Source organism: Aulonocara sp. 'chitande type north' Nkhata Bay, linkage group LG9 (assembly GCF_057382095.1).
Source record: "Aulonocara sp. 'chitande type north' Nkhata Bay isolate Kocher_YH1m ecotype deep benthic linkage group LG9, A_spYH_male_GT1.1, whole genome shotgun sequence".
Classification (NCBI taxonomy): Eukaryota; Metazoa; Chordata; class Actinopteri; order Cichliformes; family Cichlidae; genus Aulonocara; species Aulonocara sp. 'chitande type north' Nkhata Bay.
The window spans coordinates 9,556,554-9,583,355 of NC_141352.1; the positions used below are offsets into that span (position 1 = coordinate 9,556,554).

The window sequence follows — 26,802 nt, forward strand, 5'->3', positions numbered from 1 at the left end:
GTACAGTAGTTCATCGCTGGCTTCCAGCTGTGGAGGCTGCTGCTGCAGCTACTCGGTCAGGCCTAACGTGACAGACTCTCTGCGCTCCTGCCTGTCTTTGTACGGTTGAATTGTCACGAGTCGGGTCAAACTTGTTTCTGGGGACAAAATAAATAAGTGAAGGATGTGTGGTGGAGAGTTTTATGAATATTTATTCTGGCTCTCTCTTCCACTCGTCCGGCTTTCTTTTCTTCATTTTGTCTTTCTTTGTCCTTCACTTCTTCCACATCCGTAACTTTCTCTTTCTTTCTGCCCTGCTCTTCGTCTGGACAAGCATTTGTCGTATTTTCTTCCTTTACCTTGTTACTGTCCAGTTCTGTGCCCTCATCCTTCCTCTTTTTTCTCTTTTTGTGATCCTTTCTTTTATTTTTGCTGTTTCTTTTCTATCCTTTTCATTTTGTTTCATCGCAACATGACTCCCTTCCCCTCCAATACTGATAAACGTTATCATCCCTCATTCAGGTACACCTTCACAGGTATCTACACGTTTGAGTCTCTCATTAAGATCCTGGCCAGAGGTTTCTGTGTGGGACCGTTCACCTTCCTGAGGGACCCCTGGAACTGGCTCGACTTCAGCGTCATTGTCATGGCGTGAGTCAAACACACACACTCACACACACACACATAGTATTATATAAAAGCTCAAAAGATTTAAAGTGAGAGTTGTTATAAATGAATGCCATGAACAGCTGTAATTAATCAGTAAACTTCCTGCATACTGCAGTACAGAGAGAGGGTCTCAATGCTGTGACCACCCCTTGCCTTTTAAAGAGCACCAGTTCTCCTGAGTATACTTTCACACAGTATTTTGTCTGAACTTAGTTCTTTATGACTCTGCCTGGATGTTTGGGCTCTTTGTGCTACTCTAGAATAAATTTGGGACCAATCAAATGCCTTCCTGATGGATTTGCATGTGGTTACGTGTACAGTTTGTTCTCAGTGACTGTAGAACAGCTGCAGATGGAGGTCAGCGTCTTCATGAATAACTCTTCGATTGTGATTGTGAACCTGCACGAAAAACTGCAAATCGTGTTTACATTTACTGAAACCACTGAAACCACTGTCCCTCGGTGTTTCTTAAATTATATGAGAATGAAAACAAAAAAAATTGCAACTAGAGTTTGTCTGTTGAAATTAAGGTTGAAATTTGGTATCAGTGACACCACACAAACTACACAAAGCTCCTTTGAAGTCAGCATAGCCATAATCGGCAACTTCTGGGACTTAAAGTGTAGCCAACGTTCAAGTACCAACAGCCGCAGTTCCTCCAGTGGCCACTCGAGGCTCCAAAGGTGAATCATGTTAAAATGTTCAGATTTACATAATAAACACATTTACAGCCTGTTCCAATTTTTTTTTCTATGAGGATGATATTTTTAAAGTCAAATTATTTCAACTTAGTTAAGGCTTAAAGTTTGAATTATTAGGGGCGTGGCCTTTTTGACTGACAGGTAAATGGTGACACAGGCGGCTGCTAGGCTTCACCTCAGCTAATTGGGGTTCTTGAACTGGAGCTGTGGAAGCCCTAACCCTGCTTCAGCCAAAGACCAGTGGGCCTTACTATGGCTATATCTCCATCCTCTGATCACTAATATGCAGGTTCTGGTTGCAAATGATATTATCAGTATAAAATGGAAAGTCCCATTTCCAAGGTGCTGTGGTAACTGTTTCATGTGGTGATCAGAAAAACAAGCAATGGGTTGTGAAAGTTGAATGCACTCTGTGACGATCGGCTGATGTGACAGTGGCAGCAGGACCGCGTGATGAAATAGCAGAACACCAGTCATCCACCTGCCGTTCAAAGTGTGGCACCACCGGAGTCTAAACCTCAGTTCTTACATGAAAGTTTGAGTTTGAGCAACAGCAGCATCACAGATGAAGTTCAGCTTGTGTTTTTAGAAAAACGCTCCTATTGCACACGGATATTTTAGCAAGTTCATTTTCACAAAATCAAGAAAGAAAGATGACAGAAGAAAGAAGAAAATACAACAGAAGAAAACTGCTTGGATATAAAAGAAGCAGATTGAGGCGGTGGGCTGGTAAAACATGGCCTTGCTGGATACACAATTTAAAACTCAAACAATAAAAGATGACCAGGAAATTGTAGTGATTCTGCTATTTCATGCTTTTAATGGAATAGAAAAATAAATAAATCTGCAGAAATGACCAGAGTTAATCAGACAGCATTTTCCTTTTTTGAAGAGAGGCTCAGAGCTGCAGAGCAGCGTGGATGACGTGACTCTGTTGTTGTTCTGAGCGGATTAATGCTGCGGAATTAAAGAATAAAGGCGTGTCTCACACGAACTTAGATATATGTTCAGTTTCCAAAGCTAAGCAGAAGACACATTTGCAAAGTAAGGAGAAAGTCTGACTTTGTGCTGCCAGTTCAAACTCTACGCCGTTAATAAGCATAAGCCTGACCGGCGACGACTATCGCTGCTTCTTGAGCTTCTTCTTCACTGGGAACAAATGACACAGTACATTACACTTATTTACTGATTCTTATGCTCGTCTCTTTTACGTTCCTCAGCAAAATATACTTGTCACTACTAAATCAGCTTCTACAGCCAGAATATTTACACGACTAATAAACTGAAACTTCTTATGATGATGATCACACACAGCCTGTATCGTTTTACTGAAAGTAGCCTTAGAGACGTGGTTTCCTCTCTCAGAGTAAAAACTGCACCTCCTTCTGCACCAGACGTTATCGGCTTCTTCTCCAAGCTTCACGAAGCTCAGCTTTGAGGTTCGGGTGTAATTGTACAGACGAGCAGACAAACATACATGGAGGACTAGCATGACATCCTGAAAGGGGACAGTTTCCCTATTTAGGCTTACTATTGAAAACTTAATTATACTTTATAACTATATAGTTGTGTAACATTTTAAAAGCTGGACGGGGCTAAAGCATCTACTTCCACTCCTGCAGAGGTGGGGTGACTGGAAAAGTGGTGGAGCCATTTTTAAGGGGGTGAACAAGCTCAGCCTGTACACACTATGCTTTTTCAATTGATTTTAAACAATGAGTCCTCCTAATACTTTAAAGATTCACTGTGAGCCTCTTTTTTTCAGCCCTGTAAGTGGACTCAGTGACAGATTCACTGGAGTCAAAGAATCTGTGATTTCTGTTTTTTCACCCTCTCTTGAGGGCTGCTCGTTAGAGACAAAAAGATTCGTCTTCCTCGATTCTCTTTTGCTTTTTGACGCTTTTCTAAACAACCTTGAGATTTCTTTTCACACTGAGGTCATTTTCATCTGACCAATCCGACACGCACTCTGATGAAATGTTTTGTGAAGCCATTATCTCTGACTCTGGACTTCATCTGTTTTCTTTTGCTAAAGGACAGAGTCGTGGGTGCTGGAGGAATATTGGCTGCACTTTTTGTGGATACAAATGAGCGTTCACCACTCGGGCATTTAATTAGAGAGATTTGGAGAATGAGAGTTGGAACAACCAAATTAATTTTGCTCTCTTTATAGTTTTCGCGCTTGTGTTCTGCAGGTCTTTTTCATTTATTTCATGGAATGCGTTGCACTTGCATACACACCACAAAGGAGAATTTCTTAAGACTTCCTGCACTTGCTAGTATAGGATTTTGTTTTAAATCTTAGGTTGGATTTTTTTCTTATGATGGTGAATATTTTAACAGTATGAGTAAATGATGGCTTGTTTTGTTGTGCAGGTTATTGTTTGGGGTTCGTTTTTAAACTTAACTTGAGAACACCCTTCTCTTTCTAAAACACATTTTTCACGTATACTAAAAAAAAATTTTTTTGTAGGAAAGACATCACAATAACAGAGGTGACATAAATACCGTCACCAATATTGACTGCATACTTGTTTTAAATTGGGGAAATAAAAATTAAAATCTTTCAAATAAACATCAACAGCAAGAAACAATAAAAGGCACAAAAGAAATGTCGCCAACAAAAGAGACAGCAGATCCAAAGCGAGATGAGTGAATATTTTATTGGCTGGATGCTACTTTTAGTGAATAAAGCCATTTTACCGTGTTTTCATAGAACAAAAAAACAGTGAAGTGGTTTCCTCAGTGACACTCTTGCATTTCCCAAATTACAGGTTTAAAAAGCACGAGGCTTCTCAAACCCCTCAGCACATAATCGACTGTCAAACCATCAATTCAAGTCAAGAAAAAGACTCCAAAGCTCTGAGCCTCTTATTCCTCTTAACAATGTTGGTGACGCCCGCTCTGTGAACGACATCCTGCCGCTTTGTTTCACAAAGAAAAAGAGCATGACCCATCCACATCGGCAATTGACTGACTGATGGAAAATCGCTGCAGTTTGGTTTGCTTTGTTATGAGGTGGCGATCAATCAGAGAGTCGATTAGCAGTAGGCCTGCGGTGAGGGTCGCCGGCGGGTAGATGAACAGTCAGAACGAAGCGATCGGATCAACAGATGATCCTGAGGCTCGGCTCGCGGGTTACAGTGTGGTGTAATGAAGCGCCGTCACCCCTGCCGTGCACACTGTAAATTGAAACATTTCATGAAGGTGCCCTCAGATGATGGGATGCCAAGTCTGTCGAGTCACATAGTACACCCTGATGAGCTCCCATGAAATCCCCCAAAATGGTCTCACTTAAAGGAGAAACTCCCCATTAAATACAAAGATGATCCGAATTCCTGTCAGCGAGTCAGAGGGTTTAAGAAAACGCAGCTGTTGTCTGGATTACATTCACTGATTCGACCATGTAAGGGAAGTGAAGTCCTTGGCATTCCAGAGCAGGAACACGTGAACATTTAAGTGTATAATCATACATTTTGAAGACAGTCCTAGAGTTATTGGAAGAGTTGATGTAATTTTTTCTTAGTGCATCAACTATAAAGTTAAGAGAAAGAAATTATAGTTGGAGCTGGAGCTGTGAACTTTCAAGCTCTGGACTCAACCAGACTAGCTTTGCATGATTCACAGTTCAAAATAATCCTTATTTATCTTACGCAGTGCCTAAGTGCAGCTCTTTAGCTCATCTCTGTCTGAAACAAGCCAGTTGACTCCAGCCCCTTTTTGTAGAAACAACTTCCCTCTGATTGGCTGCCTATGGTGACTGTAATGGGGATATCCCTCCAAGTGTTTGTGAAGCCAGTCTTCTGGCTCTCAGGTGTTACCTGAAACATTCAGTCTTGATTAGCATGAAGAGGCAGCTCCAGAGTGGAAGCTATAAGGCAAGAAACAAAGAAAAGCTAAACAAGGCTGAGAGGTTACACAGAACAAATGAAAATGAGTAAAATAAGACAACCGTGTCCTTACTCCACCTCCACACACACACACACACACACACACACACACACACACACACACACACACACACACACACACACACACATGTCCTTGAACTGAGGGATGTCCTGCAGTCAGATGGATCTTTAGCAGGACAAGAACACATAAGTCACCTCTTCATACATGACACACACACACACACACACACACACACACACACACACACACACACACACACACTGAGAGTGAAGAACATGTTAAGTGCATATGTTAATACACACACACACACACAACATGTCTCAATAAACACACACAAAAGAACTCCGCCCCTGACACATCACCCTTATGCTCCAGAGCTTTATTAAAACCAGAGTCATGGTCAGTAAACACACACACACACTTTTTGATTGATGCCTTTGACCCCTCCCATCGAGTCAGGATTCCCATAGTAACCAGGATCATCCCCCCCCCCCCCCCCCCCCACACACACACACACACCCCTGTGTTACTGATATTGCTGGAGTAATGACATGTTAATGGCTGCCATCACCACACCGGCAGCAGCAGCAGACTCCACAGTCATTTCCACAGCATTAAAGCTGCAACGTTTGATGCGTCGTATTGATCCATTTCTCACACTAAATCATCCATGATTTAATTAAAACACATTTGAAATTACTACTGTAAAGAAACGAAGCACTAATGGAGCTGAACAAGCACCATCACACGATCTCTTACTTTCATTCTTCAGTGGAAACTGATTTAAAGCAGAATTTTCCTCTTTTATAGCACAAAACAGATGGAGGAACTCAGATTTAATGATGCAAATTCTTGAGGTATAAAATGATATTCACACTGGAAGAGGAACAAATTCTGCAGCAAAGACAAAAAGGTTGAAAACGTTGCCGGTTGATGAGCATTTAGAGAAAAGACAAAAAGATAAAGGCTTAAAATTACAGACCTGGACTACAGTCAGTACTTTAAAAATCATAATTATGATCAGTAAAAATGAACTTTGTGTAGTCCAAACTTGTGATACTAGAGCAAACAGGAGAAGAGTAACGTTTCTGATGCAGGAGTTCAGTGAAAAGTTCCTTTTTAAATAAACATCTGTTTGAAAATTAAAGGGAACTGAAGGTTTTTATGGTCCATATTATAACTGCTAAATAATCTGAGAATTTGAGGCTTCCAAAAATTTAAAAAAAAAATCTAAATGGTAACATTATATTATAAATACTGTTCACATATGCATTTTTAATGAAATATTTGATATATAAGATAAAATATTTTTGTTCATTTAGTTTAAAAAATCTGTATAAAGTTTATCATCTCTGAAAACTGCTAATAACCACTTAAAATCTCAACTTACACAATAAAAATCTTTATTTTTTACATTTTAGTCTGTATAGTGTTGTCATGACAACAAAAATGCCAATACTTTATTTACCAGTATTTATTACTAGCTTTTTTTTTTAAAAAGCTACTTCATGTTTGGTCTTCAGAAGCAAATATGAGAAATCGATCAGTGTTCTATTATTTCTACTTAATAGAAGAATAAATTGTAAAAAACTGAAAAGCATTTGTCATATTAGGTATTTTTCTTTATGATTTGGTAAAACTGGAACCTTTCAATAAAATGGGATGTGGTGTTACTCGTACATCATTTTTATCACTTGAAACAGAGGAAGAAGGAATTTAATCTAATTTCATATTCTCAAGATTACATTTTTAAAAGACACAGTAACAAAACAACAAACAAAAATAACAACAACAAAACAACCAATGAGGTACATTCACATAAGGCCTGAACTGGTTCTTTGAGCCCTCCATTGTGAAGTGTCTCTGCTGCCACTGCTTCCATCAGCTGGTCGTGACTTCTTGCATCTAAATGGCGTGTTCTGACAGCCACACCTTTCGACGCCTCCTTGGTAATTCAATCAGCCTAACAGTCAAATCCGGTGAAATATGAGCCGTAATGGAGGGCCGTTAGCAACTGAGTATCAAATGTCTTGAGCTAACTGGGGGCCCAAAATGGCCGCTGTTGCCTGGCGCCTTTTGGCTCTCAGGGCTTCGTCTGACTCGATCTAAAGAGGGCGTTCACAGCTTGGGTGTGGCTTATGTCTCTTGTTATAAACTTATTTTTTTTAGGTTGTTGTTATAGATTTGATGTTTGTTTTATATCGAGTGCAAGAGCAGATTTTAGTAGTTTTTTCCCCCTTGGAGATTCATACTGTGGATGTTGATGTAAAAGTAAAAAAAACACTTTTATTCTAAGTTTACCTTGTGCAGACTGCAGCTTGATTGAATTGATGAGTTTTAACAGGTATAAAAACCAAAGGAAACACTGTTGCTGAGATGCCTGAAACTCCTTGTTTGTCATCCAGGATTGTCTTCTGTTACCCGTCTATATCACCAACACTTTTGGAAAATCCCTCCATGGCTAGCAGTTTAGCAGGTGCTGATAATCAAATTGGGGCTGGGTATCGTCACTGATTTCTAGAATCAATTCGATTCGATTCAATTTGAACCGGTGAAATTTTGCCTCAGACAGTCAGAAATATTATAATTCAGATCATGCATCAGTACATTTCCATATTTTTATATCTATAAAAAGAAACCTGACACATGCGAGACTTTATCAAAGTGTGAGCATCACAGCAGATGCCTTTGTGTCAAAGTACCTGAGGATAAAACAGAAAAACATGAAGGAAAATTAAGGATTAAATTAAGGATTAAATTTGTTCAGAAGCCTATTGAACAGCAGAAATGAGGCTTTCTTTTTGGAAGTAAGTAAAAGGAAAAAAACAGCGTCCGACAGCGCTGTAAACAGTAGACTGGTGTGTAACAAGCAAGCAAATAATGCAGAAAACAGATTTTTAGAAGGGAAACTGTTCTTGAAATACAGAGAGAGAGCTGTGCATGAAGTGTGATTTTATGGTGGAAGCAAAACAGGAAAAGTCAGAGGGAATTCATGACGATGTTTATGTGAAGCGTAGTTTGGATCTTCTTTTGCTGCTGGTTCAGTCAATATTGTTTGGAGAGAGATCAAACAGCTTCAGAATCAGCGCAAAAAGGACGTAAACACAAAGCGCGGACCCGCCGAAACATCAGAATCAGCGAGCTGTCAGCTTTCAGCCCCGACCGTGTCCGTGCCGTCGGGTGAGAAAGGCGACATCTCACTGATTCTGATCTGTCGGCGGGTCCGCGCTTTGTGTTTACGTCTTTGTGCAGAATCCGTGTTCCTGCTCTCATTTACTGTTTTAGCTGTTTGGTGGTTGTTGAAATTTTGTGAGGTTGAACATGAGCTATAATAGACAGCGCTTCATTTGGAGAAAACCTAATGCAGCATCTTTAGACAAACACCAACTCTAAAGCATGGTAGTGGAGGCGTGATGATCTGGAGACATTGCAGTCATTGGGTCAACTATCAAGTCTTCTGTATACCAAAGCATTCTAGAGTCAATTGTGAAGCCGTCTATTTGATGCCTTAGGGTTGACTAAAACTGGTACCTCGTTCCAAGCATGGCATCTACAACAGAATGGCTGAAAAAGAAAATAATCAAGGTGGTGCAATGACCCAATGAAAGCCCAGTATGGGCAGAAATCTGTGCCATCAGAAACTGAATTTGAATAAGTTAGATTTGAATTTGAATTGCTCGGATTGAATCTGAATTGTAACTTGAATAAATGCATAAAAAATTGAATTTCAATTAGCCTAATTTGAAATTCAATTTATTGGTTTGAAAATGATCATCACTAAATTGAAATTGAATTATATATTTTTAAAGTGAATTAATTTGCTTTGAAACCGTATCTTATCCTTTAAAAATTTAGCTCTCGAATAATTTCAGATTCACTTTCAGTTCTACAATTCAATTTCAGTTAGACTAACTATTCACTTTAGCTAAAGTTATTAAGTTAGCTAAAGAGTTGGGATGCTGTGTAAGACATAAATAAAGCTAAAACACAAAGGTTTGGACACCGTTTTGCATGTTTCCCTACTGTAGGAGTCTCTGCAAGCATACAGAGGGGGTACTCTGAGAGGGTCCAAGATGACAACTTTGAAATTCTACTAGAAACAGTCGATCATAATCCAGGGCAAACTACGCTAAATTAGCGTTTTTAGCTAACAGCTACAATAAACATAAAAGTTACTGTACGGCTATCATTTGTTAACATGACGCTTGTTCTTATATATGTAATACATTTATTATGGTAAATGGTAAATGGCCTGCATTTGTATAGCGCTTTTCTAGTCCATAGGACCCCAAAGCGCTTTACACTACATTCAGTCATTCACCCATTCACACACTGGTGATAGCAAGCTACATTGTAGCCACAGCTGCCCTGGGGCGCACTGACAGAGGCGAGGCTGCCGGACACAGGCGCCACCGGACCCTCTGACCACCACCAGTAGGCAAACATGGGGTTAGTATCTTGCCCAAGGATATTTGGCATGCAGCCAGGATGCAGCCTGGGATCGAACCACCGACCTTCTGATTAGGGGCTGACCTGCTCTGCCACCTGAGCTACAGCCACCCATTTATTACCAACCTGAGAGTTTATCCGCTGGTCATTCGACATGACGAATGACTCCTGAAGTCTTAATTCAGCTCAAGATGCTGTAGATTCCCGTCGGTAACACTTTCAGTCCGCTAGTAAAACGTAGTTCTATTAATCTGCGCTTGAACCGGAACCGGATTAAGTCCCAAAAAACTGAATTTTGGAACTGAAAATGAACGGTGAGAAGTGAATCTGAAATTATTCGAGAGCTAAATTTTTAAAGGATAAAATACGGTTTAAAAGCACATGAATTCATTTTCAAAATATAAAATTCAATTTCAATTTAGTGATGATCATTTTCAAATCAATAAATTGAATTTCAAATTAGGCTAATTCATATTCAGTTTTTAAAAGCATTTATTCAAGTTACAATTCAGATTCAATCCAAGCGATTCAAATTCAGTTTCTGATGGCACAGATTTCTGCCCATAGTCCAGACCTCAACCTGGCTTAAATGCTCAGACAGATCATCAAAGGTCAAAGTAATGGCCACAAACCTCAATGAGCTACATCAGTGTTGTGAGGAAGACTGGGTCAGAATTCCTCCACCATTTGATAAACTGATAAAGTCATATGGAAACAATTGCTTAACATTATTGCTGCTAAAGATGGTTCTACAAGCTTCTGAATAGTTGTGTGGTGTACTTGGTTTTCCACTAGTCTACATAGAGTCCTGGAAAAATGTTTTTATATGGCTGTATCAATTTAAAGAAATTGTAGTCAGTGCTAACTGTAGCCAGTTGTATTGTAGTCAAGTCATATCAGTTTGCACTGACATGAGTTGCATAATCCTTTTGGGTGGTTTTTTTTTTTTTTTTTGCAACTGCTAGAAAATGTTGATCAATGAATATCTGATCTTTTAAGCTATAACTCTGAGCTGAATTTTAGCTTAAAATATAGGTAATTTGTTTTTCAAGAGCAGGTAAACTCAATAGGTAATAATAACAGTTTTTCACAATTGTTTGGATGTAGTGTGGATCATTTAGGACTGGCTTATGATTAAAAAAAAGTTTAAAAAAAGTAACGGTTAAACACAGAATAATGTGATGTTTAGAAAATTTATAAACAAAACGTAAACTTCCTGTAAACTTGACTTTTTTAAAAAAATTCTTGGAAATTTTCCTTTACAGGTGTGTAACAGTACACCTTAATTGCATGACCTGTAGGGCTCACATATTCCAAATAAGTCAATTTTGGGTGGTTTAAAGTCACGGCAGTATTTTCAGACTTTGTTGTGTTTCTCTTCCTTTGTTGTTTGTTGACAACCATCACACTGCCCCCTACAGGCTGTTAACAGAGTTTATCAAAGTAGGGAACCTGCAGGCGCTGAGAACCTTTAGAGTGCTGAGAGCCCTGAAAACTATCTCGGTCATCCCAGGTAAGGGCTCACCACCACCACCACCAGGGGGCGACAAGAGACATAAAACAAACAAACTAGGAGACAATTGTAATCGCGTTGTGAACGTCCTCTCTTGTTCGTCCCATGTCTGCCGTGTCTTGCAGCTCCAGACCCCACCCACTTCCCACTCCTTGCCCAATCGGGGACCATAGGTCCAATCACCTGATCTGCATTAAAGGAACAATAAAGAAGGAAAAATCAGATATGTCTAAAAGTTTGTTAACAGGAGAATCGATGGCAACAAAATGCCTTCAAGTTGGGATATTTGCTAAAAAAAATATCTGACGCACTAAACTGGTTAATTCAGTGTCCATTCCAGAGCCAAACACAAACAAAAGCATTTCTCATGATGAACTCTTAAAAACATGTCCTGTTTGTTGGATTTCTGTCTTTTTTGGCACAAAACTGAACATTTGATGTTTGAAGTTAGACAAAAGCAACCCAAAGGCATTTTTTTGGTTCTGGTATCTGATGTTGAAAACACCACTCTGACATTTAAAATGTAACTATTTATCAGTTAAAGTTTACTATGTGGATACCCAAAAATACTATGTAAAAAAAACCAAAAACCTTACAGGCATTAAAATATTAAAGTGCTTGACCGAGTTGCCTTTTCTCCAGTTTACATCCAAATCCATAGCTTTGAATACCTGATTTCCCCTTCTTAACAGTCGAGTCTCTGGCTTGATCCTCCAGTGTTGCCATCCGACCTGGCCTGTCTCTACTGTATCTATTTCTGTCTCTTGAGGTATCTCCACCTTTCTATCCCTCTGTGCTGGCTTGCTGTTCAGTGTGGTCATACCCTTCTGTGTGTGTCTGTTTTTGTGCTTTTGTCTCCCGGCTTGTTGCAGATATGTGACTGAGTTTGTGGACCTGGGTAATGTGTCAGCCTTAAGGACGTTCAGGGTGCTGCGAGCGCTCAAAACCATCTCTGTCATCCCAGGTGAGACCGCGAATGCAGGGGAGTGAATACCAAACGCACTCCTCCCAATCTGCTGGAAGCACTAAGTGGCTGTGTTTGAAATCTCATCCCGCATACTACCTACTGATAGCTCTCTACTTCATAACAACCACTTTAACAAAGTAAACAGAGGTAGTATGCAGGAAGAAGCACCAAGGTTTTTATGCTAATTGGTTGTGAGTGGAAAACAGAGGCTTAGCAAACAGAAACAGCTCTTGGCCATGAGTCAAGTAATGGCACAGGAGAAAGGACTTCCAATATTTAATGCTTCACCATACAAATCAGCATAAATTCATACTTAGCTTTAGAAAACACAACTATTGTCTACAAGGTGTGATCACGAACTTTTACAAGACTCAAAAGACCCTACCTGATTTAAATTTGGTTGAGCGTCCCTTCAAGGCCATACCCTTGTGCACCTCTGGACTTCCACCAGCTGTTATCCAAATTAGCATTCCCCAGAAGACCACAGCTCCCTGAAACGTTGTCCTCTTCCCATAAACCAATTCAGATTGTAGGGCAGTAGACATGCTGGGAGTGGTCCAGGGTCACACTAAGGGACTACCTGAAAAAGGTTAAAGGTCTAATTTAAATCAGTTGTGATTTTTGAATGTTCATTTTTTCCATAAAGTTGCAAAACTTTATGATTGTACCTCGTAGAAGTACACTAAATGCTTGCTCAGTAACATCATGTCAGTGCTAAATCCTGCAATAAATGTAGGATAATAATCCTACATGCACATAAGTTAATAAACTAAAATGGAAGATATGCCATCATGTGAGCAACTGGGATAATATTCTGATCCTGTGATAAGGAGGATAGAGTGTAAGTAATTCTTTTTCCACTGCAGAAATTTGAATAACACACAAAGTGGGACAAACAGATACAGAACTGACCACCTGGTGCGTCCCTTCACCCCCTCTGTTGCTTTTGTTGTGGAAAATTCACCAGATTCACTACTTGATGGGGTCTTGTGGCCATAAAATTTCCAGGGGGGGTTATTTGTGTTCTTGGACAAAAGCGTTTGTCTGTCCAGCCTCAAACCTAAAAATTTGTTCCTGTACACAAAATAACACTTTTAAAGGACAAAATAAATCTGGAGAGGTTGTTGGCCGAGTGAGTTATTTCAGTGAGTTGAAGTCAAGAATTTGACAGAAGTTTTAGTGATTACTAATTATCATTAAAACAAAGTTGGGATTATATATTGAAATGCCTTGGTTAGGTTTAAGTTGATCAAAAGTTTGCCATAAGTTGTTGCTATAACTACAGATCTCTGAAACTGAATGCCACTATTGTTGTGGTGCATGTGCAAGCACCCTCTTTGAGAGAAGATTGCTGCTTAAAAAGGCCATTGAGAGGGCAGGTGTACTCTTCGAGTTCGGCCAATCAGCACTGTGGCCCATCCAACTGTTTTTCCAGGGGTTTTCAGAAGTACCCACGCTGAAGAACATATTTGCTCACCTGCTGGTTTCTGCAGTGGAAAACAACCTGCTAATTAAGCTTTTTACGCTATTCCAGTAGTGAAAATGCTGACTATCCAAAAAATGGCTACCCATTTTTTGATCCAGTTGCTTATGGAGTTTATGCTTGCCAGATACAGCTGACATAATCTCCCCTAACCTATTCTGCTGTTTTTGTTTCAGCCTGTGAAGGAAAAAGCAGCAGTCTGATATTAGGAAACACTGTATTAATAAGACAATGAGTTGTTTTATGTGTTAGGGACTTGCACTTTTTACTTTTGTTGGTCTAAAATTACACACAAAAAGCTTAAAATGAGTAGCCATGACACATAAAAGGTCAGGGAACATAGCAACACTCTTTGCTAATGCACTTAGGAGATATCTACGTCACTTAAACATTCCCAGCACACTTCAGGAGACACCAGTTTATGTCCACAAAGACACAAATCAATATGCAAACTGTGCAGTTGGTTATTCAGATGTCCTGCTGGCTAGCCTCTGTATGTTTCCACTGTGCATGTTAGCATGCAGTGCTAACAGCATTGTTAACATGTGATGAAAACATTATCGTGCCATGTTAGTGGCTATGTTATAACAGTGTTTAATCACATGTTATAACTTTAGTAAAGTAATAGCACCATGACAGCATGTCAGAACTGCAGCTTAGCTTTGTCTAATCCCACTTTTCATTAGTTTACAGACACCTCCAGGTTAACAAACAAAAGTTGATTCTGTGAGACAAAATCTTTGAATATGAAAAAGTAATAGAAAACCTATTTGAGCTGTCTGTTTCTAATGAAAGAACTAAGTAAAAAAAAAAAAGTGCTAAGAGGTGATTTAAAAATCTATAAGAAACTGGTGGTTTCTTTGGTAAGACTTGGCTGATAACAGTCGACTTGTCTGCACCCTTTGTGTTCTGAGTGTGTTTTTGTTCCTGCTGTTTTTACCATGTGTTCATGTGTGTGTTAGTGTTGTTATTGTAGTATTAGAATGGGGGAGTTTGTGGTCTGTTTTGCTGTATTTTGATGGTGATTATTAGCCTACAGTGACTTTTCTTCATCAGCTGCTCATGGGTGAAAACCTGACTGTTTCCCCCAAAATTTAACAATGATTGACTAAAACTTTTACAAAATATTTAAAATTATTGTCATCTGAAGGAATATTTTCAGCTTTTCACCTAACAGGAATGGAGTATTTGCATTTTTTATGCTTTCAGTTCATTGATTTGTTTTTTCCACCTTCATGCATAAAGATGGCTGTCGTTTAGTTTTACTTTTGTACCTTGCCTGTGCATAAAAACAAAAACAAAACAACCTTTACACTCCAAGTCACAACTGACAATAAGGAACTGTTTGGAGAAAATCCCCTCTTTGCAATTTTCAAAGAGCCATTAATCTCATATAGAATCATACCTTAGACGTAATTGGACCTCTGAGAGGTTGAAGTTAAATATTTGAAGGCATACTGCTTTGATCATGTCATTTAAGCTGGCTGCCATCTTCATCAAGTTAGCAGGTTTCAACATACCCGCCATTCATAGACCAGTTACACCAGTTCTCAAAGACTTATTCAACTATTAACCCTTTCTGCATCCCTGCGCCCGCGGCGGTCCCTCAGGACTGAAGACCATCGTTGGGGCTTTAATCCAGTCGGTGAAGAAGCTCGCTGACGTGATGATCCTCACGGTCTTCTGCCTCAGTGTCTTTGCACTTATTGGCCTGCAGCTCTTCATGGGAAATTTGCGGCAGAAGTGTGTGCGGAGCACGGCACACTGCTTCAATGACACCTTGCCAGCCAACACCTCCTTCTACTGCAACAACAAGACCTGGGCCTCAATCAAAGACTTCACCGAACATGAAGGTGAGCATTTAATAAGTGAACGAACAAGTTGCTTGATTGATTTTCACATAAAGATGTTTAATTTAATTTGTTGCACTGGTGCAATTAGTTAGAAAATAGAAAGTTCATCTCTTGTGTCATTACTGAAGAAATTGATACTAGGAGGTAAAACGTGACATGGAACCAACTTCTGACCATCTGGAGTCTGTTAAAGTATCACCCCAACCTCTGGGTTAGCGCTAAGACCTCTTGTTAATCAGGGCTTGTGTGGACATGGTGTCTTTAGATGAGACTGAAAAAGTTTCTTCAGAAAGCTTTTGATGGATATCTGTTGTGAAAGATTGAAGGAAGTCTGTGTCTGGCTGTCCATTGGTCTCCCTTGGATTGTGTCTTAATTATGCATATTGGGTTTGGGTTTAAAATAACATATTTGGATGACTGCATCCAGCTTCCCTTTGTGCTCAACAGATCAGACCACGAACCTTGAACTCTTTATAGCTTGTGGCATTTTTCTTTTTATTCTGAAACCTCCAAATACGCTTTTTACAATTTCCAGGGTTTAGACAGATCCTGAACATGGAATATTATTTAGAAATATTTAAAGTTAAATACACTTTATACATCATTGAATTTGAAGCCTTAAACATAACGTTGGCTTCCACTTAGGCTTTTGTTGTATTGTCTAAATTTGTTAATCAGTATATGCCGTATGTTGCTTTGCATTTGTTTCACTTTTTATATGCTTGTATGTTTTATATGCTTGTTATCTAAACACTCTAACTAAACACGTAAGAGAGCTATACATACCAGTGGCTGTTACCAGTACTACACCCCAACCAAGTTTTGTTTATATTAAGGAATATTACCTCAATGAGGGTCTATGAACCGTATGGTCAGAAAGGGTTTCCGTGTTAGACGATTTGAACGTATCAGTACTTTTGGATTCTCTGTGAGTGAAAATGGAAATGTCAACTTGTCAACTCCATCTTTGAAGATCAGTCTGTATGACTTAAGAATGCAGTGCTGCTTCAGCTCGGTCAGGGTGGGCTCCTTTTGTTCCAGTAATCTAACTTTGTTAGAGCTAGAACAATGTTTCAAAAGTGGAAAATAGATAAAGCCACCATAATGTTACGCACTGGTGAGTGCAGTCCAATTTGGACTCACCATCTTGGTGTTTTGAGCCCAGATGTAATGATCCAGGGGTGGATATGCCTGTTAAAACCACATCGTCACTGGCTCAGGACTTTTGATTGACAACATCGCTTGGATAAACCTCCTCCCTGATACAAAATCGAGTTTATATTTTATTCAATATGATCCAAAATGAATAACTGAGACCATAAACTCAACTTTTTGGAAAAACAGGTATTGTCACCTGGTAGCAGTAGTTAGCTTCACTTCTTAAATCCAGAAGCTACGTCTGCAGTCTATACCATCTACTGTACTGTGCAGAAAATGTCCAGTGCACTTCAGGAAGTGTGGGGTTTTTCCAGGGAAGCACAGGAGCAGCCCGTCTCTGAGCTGGTGGACCTCATTTAGAAACATCATTAGAATTCATCTCAAGTTTTAAATGAATTGAGAAGAAATCAAATTTGTCCATGCTTTGTACATGATAGCCCCACAGCTCACCCAGTGTCCTCTACACACCACAAATTCTTCATCTTGTGGCGAGATTTTTACATTCCTGCTTTATTAACTTGCTGCCATGCAATAATATTTTTTCCATGTCACCACAGGGGCTCTGTACCATTTGCATATAAATAGATAAACATTTCTGTGGCCTGCTGGGGACACCACAGGGGGCTCAAGAGTTTTAGATCCTGGTATCTGTGGTTTACTGCAAAAAAAAATTGCAATAAATAAATAAATAAAAGGACATTGCAAACACCAAAATTACTTGTTGGCTGGAAGATGAGACGGTCACCTGCTTGTAGTATGTTCTGGAGAGAGGGGTGGTGTAAGCGTGTGTCATGCTGCCGTGGCGACTGCTGTTTCTTAACGGGGCTGGACACTGTCATGTTGCTGCTGTAGTTACAACTGACGTCAGTGAAGACACACACAGACCATCAGGGATGTGTTCAGCCCGTCCGACTGGGCACTTTACACACACGGAGAGGGCATGTGCCAGTCATGTCATAACACACATTATGTGGACTTCCATACATCACACGCAGCCACAAAACCCACACAGAGACAAGCTGAGGGCTCAAATTGTGGTCATAAATATTTTGTACTTGTTAATCAGTTTTGTATGTGTAAAAAGACTTTTTTACACATACAAGACTAAGAAGAATTTTGACCCTATTTTTCTTCCTTTCATCTGATTGGCCAATGTCATGTCAATCACAAGTTTAACAATCCAATCAGAGAACAGCTGGGTTTGGCTGTCGGAGGGGTGCATTATGGAGCTTCAGGTCCTTGAAGGGAATAAATGCTCTTTTACATGCCAGCCCAGCGTTTTCCTTCATCACCACGAAGGAAAACAGTCTGTGGTTTGTCCGAGTTTGGTGATTCTTGTGTCACAGGTTTACGTGCTTAATACAGGGACCTCCAGCGCCTTTTCAACAGCGCTGTGGACCTCGGGGGTGGGGGTGGGGGGCAGTGTTGTGGAAATGACACAGTCTTCACTAGTGGGGATAGTTACAAAGCTTTCTTTGTGATGAATTAGCAAAACATGTTTTTCTTGAACATTTGAAGATAAAAAAACAGAAACTCTTGTAGAGGACATAGAGCTCGATGTGAAAGGACCTTTATGCTGCACACTGTGAGCCACAGCCCTGACTTTGTGTTAAACTAATCCTAAAGTAATAATGGTATTTCTAACCACTGATATACCACAACTTTATCCTTTCAACAGCTGCTGAAAGTTAGGGGACCTAGCATCTATCGGATATTTATATAGAGATCCTCCAGCTTCAAACTGTATCACTCTTCAAGGACCTGCAGTTCAAAAAAAGCGCCCCGCCGACAGCCAAACCCATCTGTTCTCTGACTGGATAAATGTGTGATTGACATGACCTTGACCAATCAGATGAAAGGAAGAAAAATAGGGTCAAAATTCGTACTTGTAACTTGAAACTTGAGTGCAGAGTTTCACACGTATTTTTTGGCCAAGTCCACACACAAATCTTTTTACACACACAAAACTGATTTACAAGTACAAAATATTTATGACCACAATTTGAGCCCATACGAAACACTTAACCTGAGCTGCACGCTGTCTTTGCTGCTCAGTGAGACCAAAATACACCAACGTACACAAAATATGTATGTAGCCAGCGTGCAGCTACAACCGCCTGTGTCACGATGCACCTGTCAGTCAAAGAAGCCATGCCCCTAAAAATCCACTGTTATGCATTAATAAGTTTAATGCAAGTAAACCAAACTATGTGTTTAAATGTAACTGGCACATGGTGTGCTTTACTTTCAGCTTAACAGAAATTATTTTAAACCAGATTTAATGATTTCAAATTCATCATTTTTCATTAGAAATCAAACATCTGTTTAATTGTTTTCGTTTTAGACTCAGTTCTTCCTCAGCAGATTTTTTTTTTTTAGATCAGCCTCACAGTTCTGACGTCTGTAGTAATGAAATGTCATTTATACAATTTTAAAATTTTTTTAAATAAAATTACTCACAGTTAAAAAGGGCATCTGGGTGTGGCTCCTGTTTTCATACCTACCTACAGTTTAATGTTCACATAAAAAACATGGACAGACACGCCAGCCAGTGAGGCCTTATGTAAATGCTCTAGGCTTTCTTTAAAGATGCAAACCTTTTTTTAATGCAATGCATTAATTACATTTCCTTTTACTTTCTTTACATGAGCCAGCATAAAGGGCAAAACCGCCAAAATCAAGTCAGCTTTTAGCCTGTTCGTCAGGACGGTGCTGCCTATCTCTAATGTGCTGCCTATTTATTCATTTCCAGTCTGCTTTGCCATCCATCACGTCAAACAAATGTCCCCTACAGGCTCCCATATCGACCTCTAAAAGCTGCCGTGAAACCCGAGAGCCGAGGCAGTGGCGATAAAGCTCAGCACGTTCAGCTGATCTGAAAACAGCCCTTGGTGGGAGATCAATGGCGGATGGTCTCGGTGCTAAATATTTCCCATCAAGCTTTGTTTGTTCTGTCTGGTCAGAGCTGTCTGACGGCAGCAGACGTCCCCGGTGCTTCAATAAATTCATTTCAACTGGCATCATGTAAGATCTATTTCACTGCTGCTTCATACAGGAAGCATAACATCTCCATGTGGTGTAAAAATTGACATCTGAAGACCCTGTGTATTTCACTTATTCTCAGCCCTGCTGACTAGTACATCCACCCTAATAAGTCTGCTTACACCATCCTATCATCAGCAGCTCCAACCTCACGATGTGGACGTTGTAGGTGTTTTAGTCTCATTATCTCCTGACATCAACTAATTACTTTAAGGCCTTTTTTAAAATTTGCATTTAATCAATTTTGTTAAAATTCATCAAATGGGCAGAAATGAGAGAAAATTTGAAAGATGTCCCTTAAACACATTCATGGCTTTCACAACAAATGGAATAATTGCAATCGAGCGCATAGGCAAACCCATGTGTTTTTCACAGCTTGTCCAAAACTTTTATATGATATATAGTTTAGTAATGAGTCTGTGTCTTAATTATGTCAGAGGTCTGGCACTTTTGTTGAACTGGAAACGTTGAGATCGCTAAGAAAGTTTACTTTCATAAGTGTTTTGGAGAGCAATGAGTCATCAATCCAAATTTCATTTGCAAGAAAAAAAAAAGGTTAAAAAAGGTTAAAAAGAACAAAATAATAGGTTATTTCTTTGGCAGACACCCCCTTCTTCTTTTTATCCCTGTCAAGGCTCAGTCTCAAGTTTCTTTTAAGAAAGTGACGAGAAAAGAAAATGAATGCGCGTTTTCAAACCCAAAGAAAACAATTTTTATGCTGATCACTGTAAACAAAGCAAACTTTTAGCTCCACTTGTTCCACGACAAAGTGAACACAGCGTTTGATGGATGGATGGAAGTATAAATGAATCACCATCTGATCCCTTTCCTTCATGCATCAGCAGATTAACAGTCTAATTCACTTTGACCAATAACTCTCGTGTCATACCTGCAGGTTTTCTTCCTGTAAATTTATCTCTTGCAGATGAAAAAAAGGACGGGGGGAGGGTGGACGTGTGTTTAGACTTGACAGAGTAATTTGCAGCTCTCGAGTTTTAAAAAGAAATGAAATTAAGCCCACTCTCTCAATATCCCACAGAGACAATTTTCCAAGTTCCTGCAGCTCAGTGAAATCTTCCCAGATGGGGGTCGCTCAGAAAAAAAAAACCTTTATTAAATGTCAGATCGTAGGCTAATATGCATACATATGGGGGGAGTGTGGAATCTGAACGATGAACTTCAGGTAATGACTGCTCCTATCTGCTTTGTATGAGAATAAAATGCTTCAGTGGCTAATCTTAAGTGTTGCGTAAAAGGCCTCGCGGTTACTTTGAACCCGTGAACAAAAGCACTCCAGACTTCAGAAGTGTTTTTTGTTGGCGAGCCGGGATGCAGTCTCTCAGATGTACTTGATAACAAATGAATGGCTGCAATCCTAAAAAGCTTAAGTGCCTTTGGTGCTGCGGCGGTCAGACACGGTCAGAGGCAAACACAAGCGCCACACAACCTGTTTGTTTGCCGAAAGGAGAAAGTTTGCATGTGCGCAGCCACTGTCATGGAAAGAAGAACAAGGCTTTTGTCGTGTTTGTAGACTGAAATGCTAAAATGCTTTGTTTCTCTTTGACAAGTCAAGGTTTTTTTTTAAGGTGTTTAAACACTGCTTCTTGGGGTCCACCAGCTTCTTTTTGTTTTTCTGAAAACTCTCAGGGAAATGCTATAAGACGTCCTGGCCTCATGGAAAACTGCGTAATAGCTCTGTTGGTCCCCAGAACAGTATTTCCACAATAAAGCCTGTAAAAAGGCGCGATTGATTTTTTTTAAGGAGTCTTTTATCTCTTTAAAATATGTGGCATGTTACACCATACCTTTTCCAAAACCAAACCATCCATTTTCTTCATGTTTACATAAATCTAAGAAAAGAGATGACTGCATAGTGCAGCTGGATATTTAGTTGGTTATTTTTATAAAACTCAAAGTCCTTAAAATTATATTTATTCTCCTTTGTGGCTAATCTCAAAAAGAATAGCAACTTTACATTTATGTTATGTGTACATACACATCGTTGACCATAGTGTGAGCTTTTGCTAGTGTAATGAAAAGATTATAACTGATCTCAGAGCAGGGAAAGCAAAGTCAGGGTTAGCTTCTCTAGCATACTGGTCTCCTGTTAGCCTCCTATCAAAGACTAAAGAGGTTATTGACAATATAAGTAAATATGAATGATCTCTGGTCTGGTCGGTAAGCACAGAAACTGCTGGTTTTGCGTTTTTACCAGCCGCAGACTTTAACATAGATGGAAAATGACAGAAACTAAAGTTTGCATGGGCTCCATAGTTACGCTAGCTTCCACAGACAACTGAGGCCACATAATGGTGATAATTTACAGAATTAATTTAAATAGGCGATGGTAGAATGTTTGGAGCTGCAAAGAGAGAAATGATTTGCCTTTGGTACGTGTTAATTGCCTATATTTGGATTTCACAGGGAAAGCACTGCTTGCCTTGCTTGTCCTGACAGATCGCTATGATGTAAACACATTTGAAGATGTGAACATTTGTGGCTATTTGTGGCTAGTACTTAGTACTTTGCCAATATTAGTGGTTGGTGCTTTGATGGCACATTATTCACTTTTAAAGAACTTACAGAATAAATGTTTGTTTTCATCAAACAAAACAATTCACACACCAGGAACGACCTGCAGGGCTCACTTTCTGCGTGTTCACAAGCCTATTTTAACCACATCCACATACAGTCACCCCTATTATTATTTGGTGATTTTATTTTAAATAACATGGGTTCTGTTTGTTGGCAGCAAAATGTAAGACGTTCAGAACAGGTAGTACAATACAAATGCTTCATTTGCACTCATGTAAATATCACACTCTCAAAAAAGATGTAAAGAAATTTAATCGGGCTGATTTTGCAGAAAATTTAACCTGACAATGAACTAAACATATTTCTTATTTCGAATTCTACAACTACAGTATTTTTTTCTAGTTAGTTCAGTTTTAGAAATTTTCATTCCAGAAAAACTAAAATGGTTTTCAAACGCTTTGATCGATACTTACAAGTGGAGGTGAAAGTAAAATAACAAAACGAATGAAAAAATTGGTGGAATTCAGTAACATAAAAAATAAAAGCTGTTACATAAGCCAGCAGAGAATATGAAAAGCAAAACCTGTGGTACGTCAGAACTGTGAAGCCTAATGCTGTGAAACAAACACAGGTGTTACACCTTTGGCTGTGGCACTGGATTGAAGAAAATGACCTCCTGTTTAGTCCTTTCTTTTGCAATGTTATGTAATCACTTCTAATGGCCAGAGTTAAATGAGTGTGGCCTGAATTATGTGTTGAATAAAAGATGAGCATCCTGTACAGTTGTTCTCGTAAGGCAAATGGATGAAAATGTCAAGCCAGCATTTAAGGTCACTATTTCTCTACAGAGTTACTCACGGCACAGTTTCCCTGCTCGGCTCGCAGAGGAGCAGCTTTTCACAATAAAAGTACAACTGCTGCTACTCTGATATATGTTTCCAGACAAGCAAACCACCAAACCCTAACAACAAAATGGTTTTCCTGTTTAAGCAATGAAAATGTAAACAACCTAAAGCCAGCCGTGTGTCCAAAGGGTCAGACATGGTGCATTTCCCCCCCAGAAAACTGACTCTTGCTGATTTTTTTTCTTTGTGCCATCATAGAGGTGGTTATGTGGGAAAATGTCAGCAGATCAGCAGGTTCTGAAATACTCAGACCAGGCTGTCTGGCACCAGTCACCATGCCACGCTCCAACTGATGCTCAGTTTTAACTTCAGTAAGTTGTCTTGACCATGTCCACATAAATGCATTCAGTTGCTGTCTTGTGATTGGCTGATTAGATATTTGCATTAATGACCAAACAAAAACTACAGTGGGGCAAAAAAGTATTTAGTCAGCCACCGATTGTGCAAGTTCCCCCACCTAAAATGATGACAGGGGTCAGTAATTTGCACCAGAGGTACACTTCAACTGTGAGAGACAGAATGTGAAAAAAAAATCCATGAATCCACATGGTAGGATTTGTAAAGAATTTATTCGTAAATTAGGGTGGAAAATAAGTATTTGGTCACCTCAAACAAGGAAAATCTCTGGCTCTCACAGACCTGTAACGTCTTCTGTAAGAAGCTTTTCTGTCCCCCACTCGTTACCTGTATGAATGGCACCTGTTTGAACTCATCATCTGTATAAAAGACACCTGTCCACAGCCTCAAACAGTCAGACTCCAAACTCCGCCATGGCCAAGACCAAAGAGCTTTCGAAGGACACCAGGAAAAGTATTGTAGACCTGCACCAGACTGGGAAGAGTGAATCTACAATAGGCAAGCAGCTTGGTGTGAAAAAATCCACTGTGGGAGCAATCATCAGAAAATGGAAGACATACAAGACCACTGATAATCTCCCTCGATCTGGGGCTCCACGCAAGATCTCATCCCGTGGGGTCAAAATGATCATGAGAACGGTGAGCAAAGATCCCAGAACCACACGGGGGGACCTGGTGAATGACCTGCAGAGAGCTGGGACCAAAGTAACAAAGGTCACCATCAGTAACACACTACAACGGCAGGGAATCAAATCCCGCAGTGCCAGACGTGTTCCGCTGCTGAAGCCAGTGCATGTCCAGGGCCGTCTGAAGTTTGCCAGAGGGCACATGGATGATACAGCAGAGGATTGGGAGAATGTCATGTGGTCAGATGAAACCAAAGTAGAACTTTTTGGTATAAACTCAACTCGTCGTGTTTGGAGGAAGAAGAATACTGAGTTGCATCCCAAGAACACCATACCTACTGTGAAGCATGGGGGTGGAAACATCATGCTATGGGGCTGTTTTTCTGCCAAGGGGACAGGACGACTGATCCGTGTTAAGGACAGAATGAATGGGGCCATGTATCGTGAGATTTTGAGCCAAAACCTCCTTCCATCAGTGAGAACTTTGAAGATGAAACGAGGCTGGGTCTTCCAACATGACAATGATCCAAAACACACCGCCCGGGCAACAAAGGAGTGGCTCCGTAAGAAGCATTTGAAAGTCCTGGAGTGGCCTAGCCAGTCTCCAGACCTCAACCCCATAGAAAATCTGTGGCGGGAGTTGAAAGTCCGTGTTGCTCGGCGACAGCCCCAAAACATCACTGCTCTCGAGAAGATCTGCATGGAGGAATGGGCCAAAATACCAGCTACTGTGTGTGCAAACCTGGTAAAGCCCTATAGTAAACGTTTGACCTCTGTTATTGCCAACAAAGGTTATGTTACAAAGTATTGAGTTGTATTGTTGTTATTGACCAAATACTTATTTTCCACCCTGATTTACGAATAAATTCTTTACAAATCCTACCATGTGGATTCATGGATTTTTCACATTCTGTCTCTCACAGTTGAAGTGTACCTCTGGTGAAAATTACTGACCTCTGTCATCATTTTAGGTGGGGGAACTTGCACAATCGGTGGCTGACTAAATACTTTTTTGCCCCACTGTACCTCTGTAGACTTGATGTGGCGCAAAATAAAACGAGGACATCACATTTTCAGATGTTTGGCCTTGGTTTCATGCTGAAATATCGCTTTCCATGACATATTCTACAGACACAGGTTTACTGTGACACTTACCTTTCGTGCAACAGCAAAAACCAGAATGGCAAAACGAATTTGTGCTCTTTGTTAAACTGTTGGTGCAGGGGACATGCTGACTACTGTACTGCTGGGTTTTGCAAGAGTGTCTGTCTATTGTGGGTTGTGTGAAATTGTATCAGCACAGCAAAGAGGGTAAGGTAAAATTTGATGGAATGAAGCTACTAATAAAATGGCATTCTCCATCTGTGGCTCCCCAGGTCGACATTCCCTCAAAGGTCAGTGCTGTCAGCGTGGTTTACGGTTTAAAAAAAGGAAGATTGTACTTGTTAAAATGCAGTTGTTGAGTTTTTAATATGAACTCAAGGGAAAGCACTTTGTAATTTTACATTACCTGTCTGATAACAGTGATTCTGTTTGCAATGAAGTGGTTTATATCCAAAATTTGCTGGTGAAAATTAAAATATGAGTCCAGTTTAATGACACTTTCTATGTTAGGAGTGTGTGAACAGCAGTGCACCTTCTTTCTCCACCACACCCCTTGTTTCTCTTGTGTGAAAGCTCTGAATGCTGTTTGTTGGTTTTATCGAAGATTTTGGTCTTTGTCTTGCATTTGAAAACAGTAAAAATGTAGGAGCGGCTGCTGACAGACCTGCAAGGACCTGCAGTTCCTCTAATGCCCACTTGAACCTGGATTCGAAAGTGAGTCAGTCTTCATAGACTCCCAGCAGAAATAAGCATGTTTACAGCATATGGCAAACATCAGTTTTGGTCTCTAGCTAGTTTGTCTTTATAGGAACTGTATCCGGGATGAATTTGGTATTTCTAAGTTCAATTCAATTCAGGTGGCTGCTAGCTGAGCATGTTTGTGCTGTTGGTGCCTTTTGGAAGTATTTTTAATGCAACAATCTGACAAATAACACGACTGTGCATTCAATTGTTTTAAAAGATTGTCAAAAAAGGCTGTGTTCCAGATTTGGTGAGTGAAATTCTAGAATTTTCTACAACATTCTTGTCACATTTCTGAAGAGAGGACCCAAAAGCAGACAGAACTTGATCTTAACAAAATGCAAGCTGTTTATTAAGGGCTGATAGAAGATCAGACAATGATACAAAAATAAAGGGCAATGAAGGCTTACACTAACCAAAACTAGACTGGGAAAATCCACTGTGAATATGGGGGGAGGTGAACTGATGTTCTGCCAAAAGACAAAGAAGAACTGACACAATATACACAGACAGGTGATTAGTACAGTAGAGACGGCTGGGAAACACAGCTGGAACAATTAGACACAGAGCCAGGGGAAGCAAAACTAAACACAAGCATATGAGCCAAGGACTATCAAAATAAGACAGAAAACCCACTGAGACGCAGACTAAGACACACAACTTGACGTGGGAAGACAATAGGACACATGGAAAACTGACATGGTAGAGGAGAAAGATGGAGAGAGCGAGGCATACATGAACAGAAGGAAGAACCAACATGACACATAGAGGGAATAAACAGAGACATGACAGAGGACATAAATAAAGCA

General features: G+C 39.9%; 1 protein-coding gene across 1 annotated transcript in view; it reads left to right on the forward strand.

Moving 5' to 3' along the window:
* The window catches only part of LOC147321604 (sodium channel protein type 3 subunit alpha-like), a 270,039-nt gene that overhangs the window by 70,898 nt on the left and 172,339 nt on the right, over nucleotides 1-26,802 (forward strand). Inside the window, exons 6-8 of the mRNA XM_086305639.1 lie at nucleotides 502-630; nucleotides 12,096-12,187; nucleotides 15,284-15,526. Of these exons, the coding sequence (XP_086161765.1) occupies nucleotides 502-630; nucleotides 12,096-12,187; nucleotides 15,284-15,526 (464 nt within the window). The remainder of the gene's footprint in view (nucleotides 1-501; nucleotides 631-12,095; nucleotides 12,188-15,283; nucleotides 15,527-26,802) is intronic.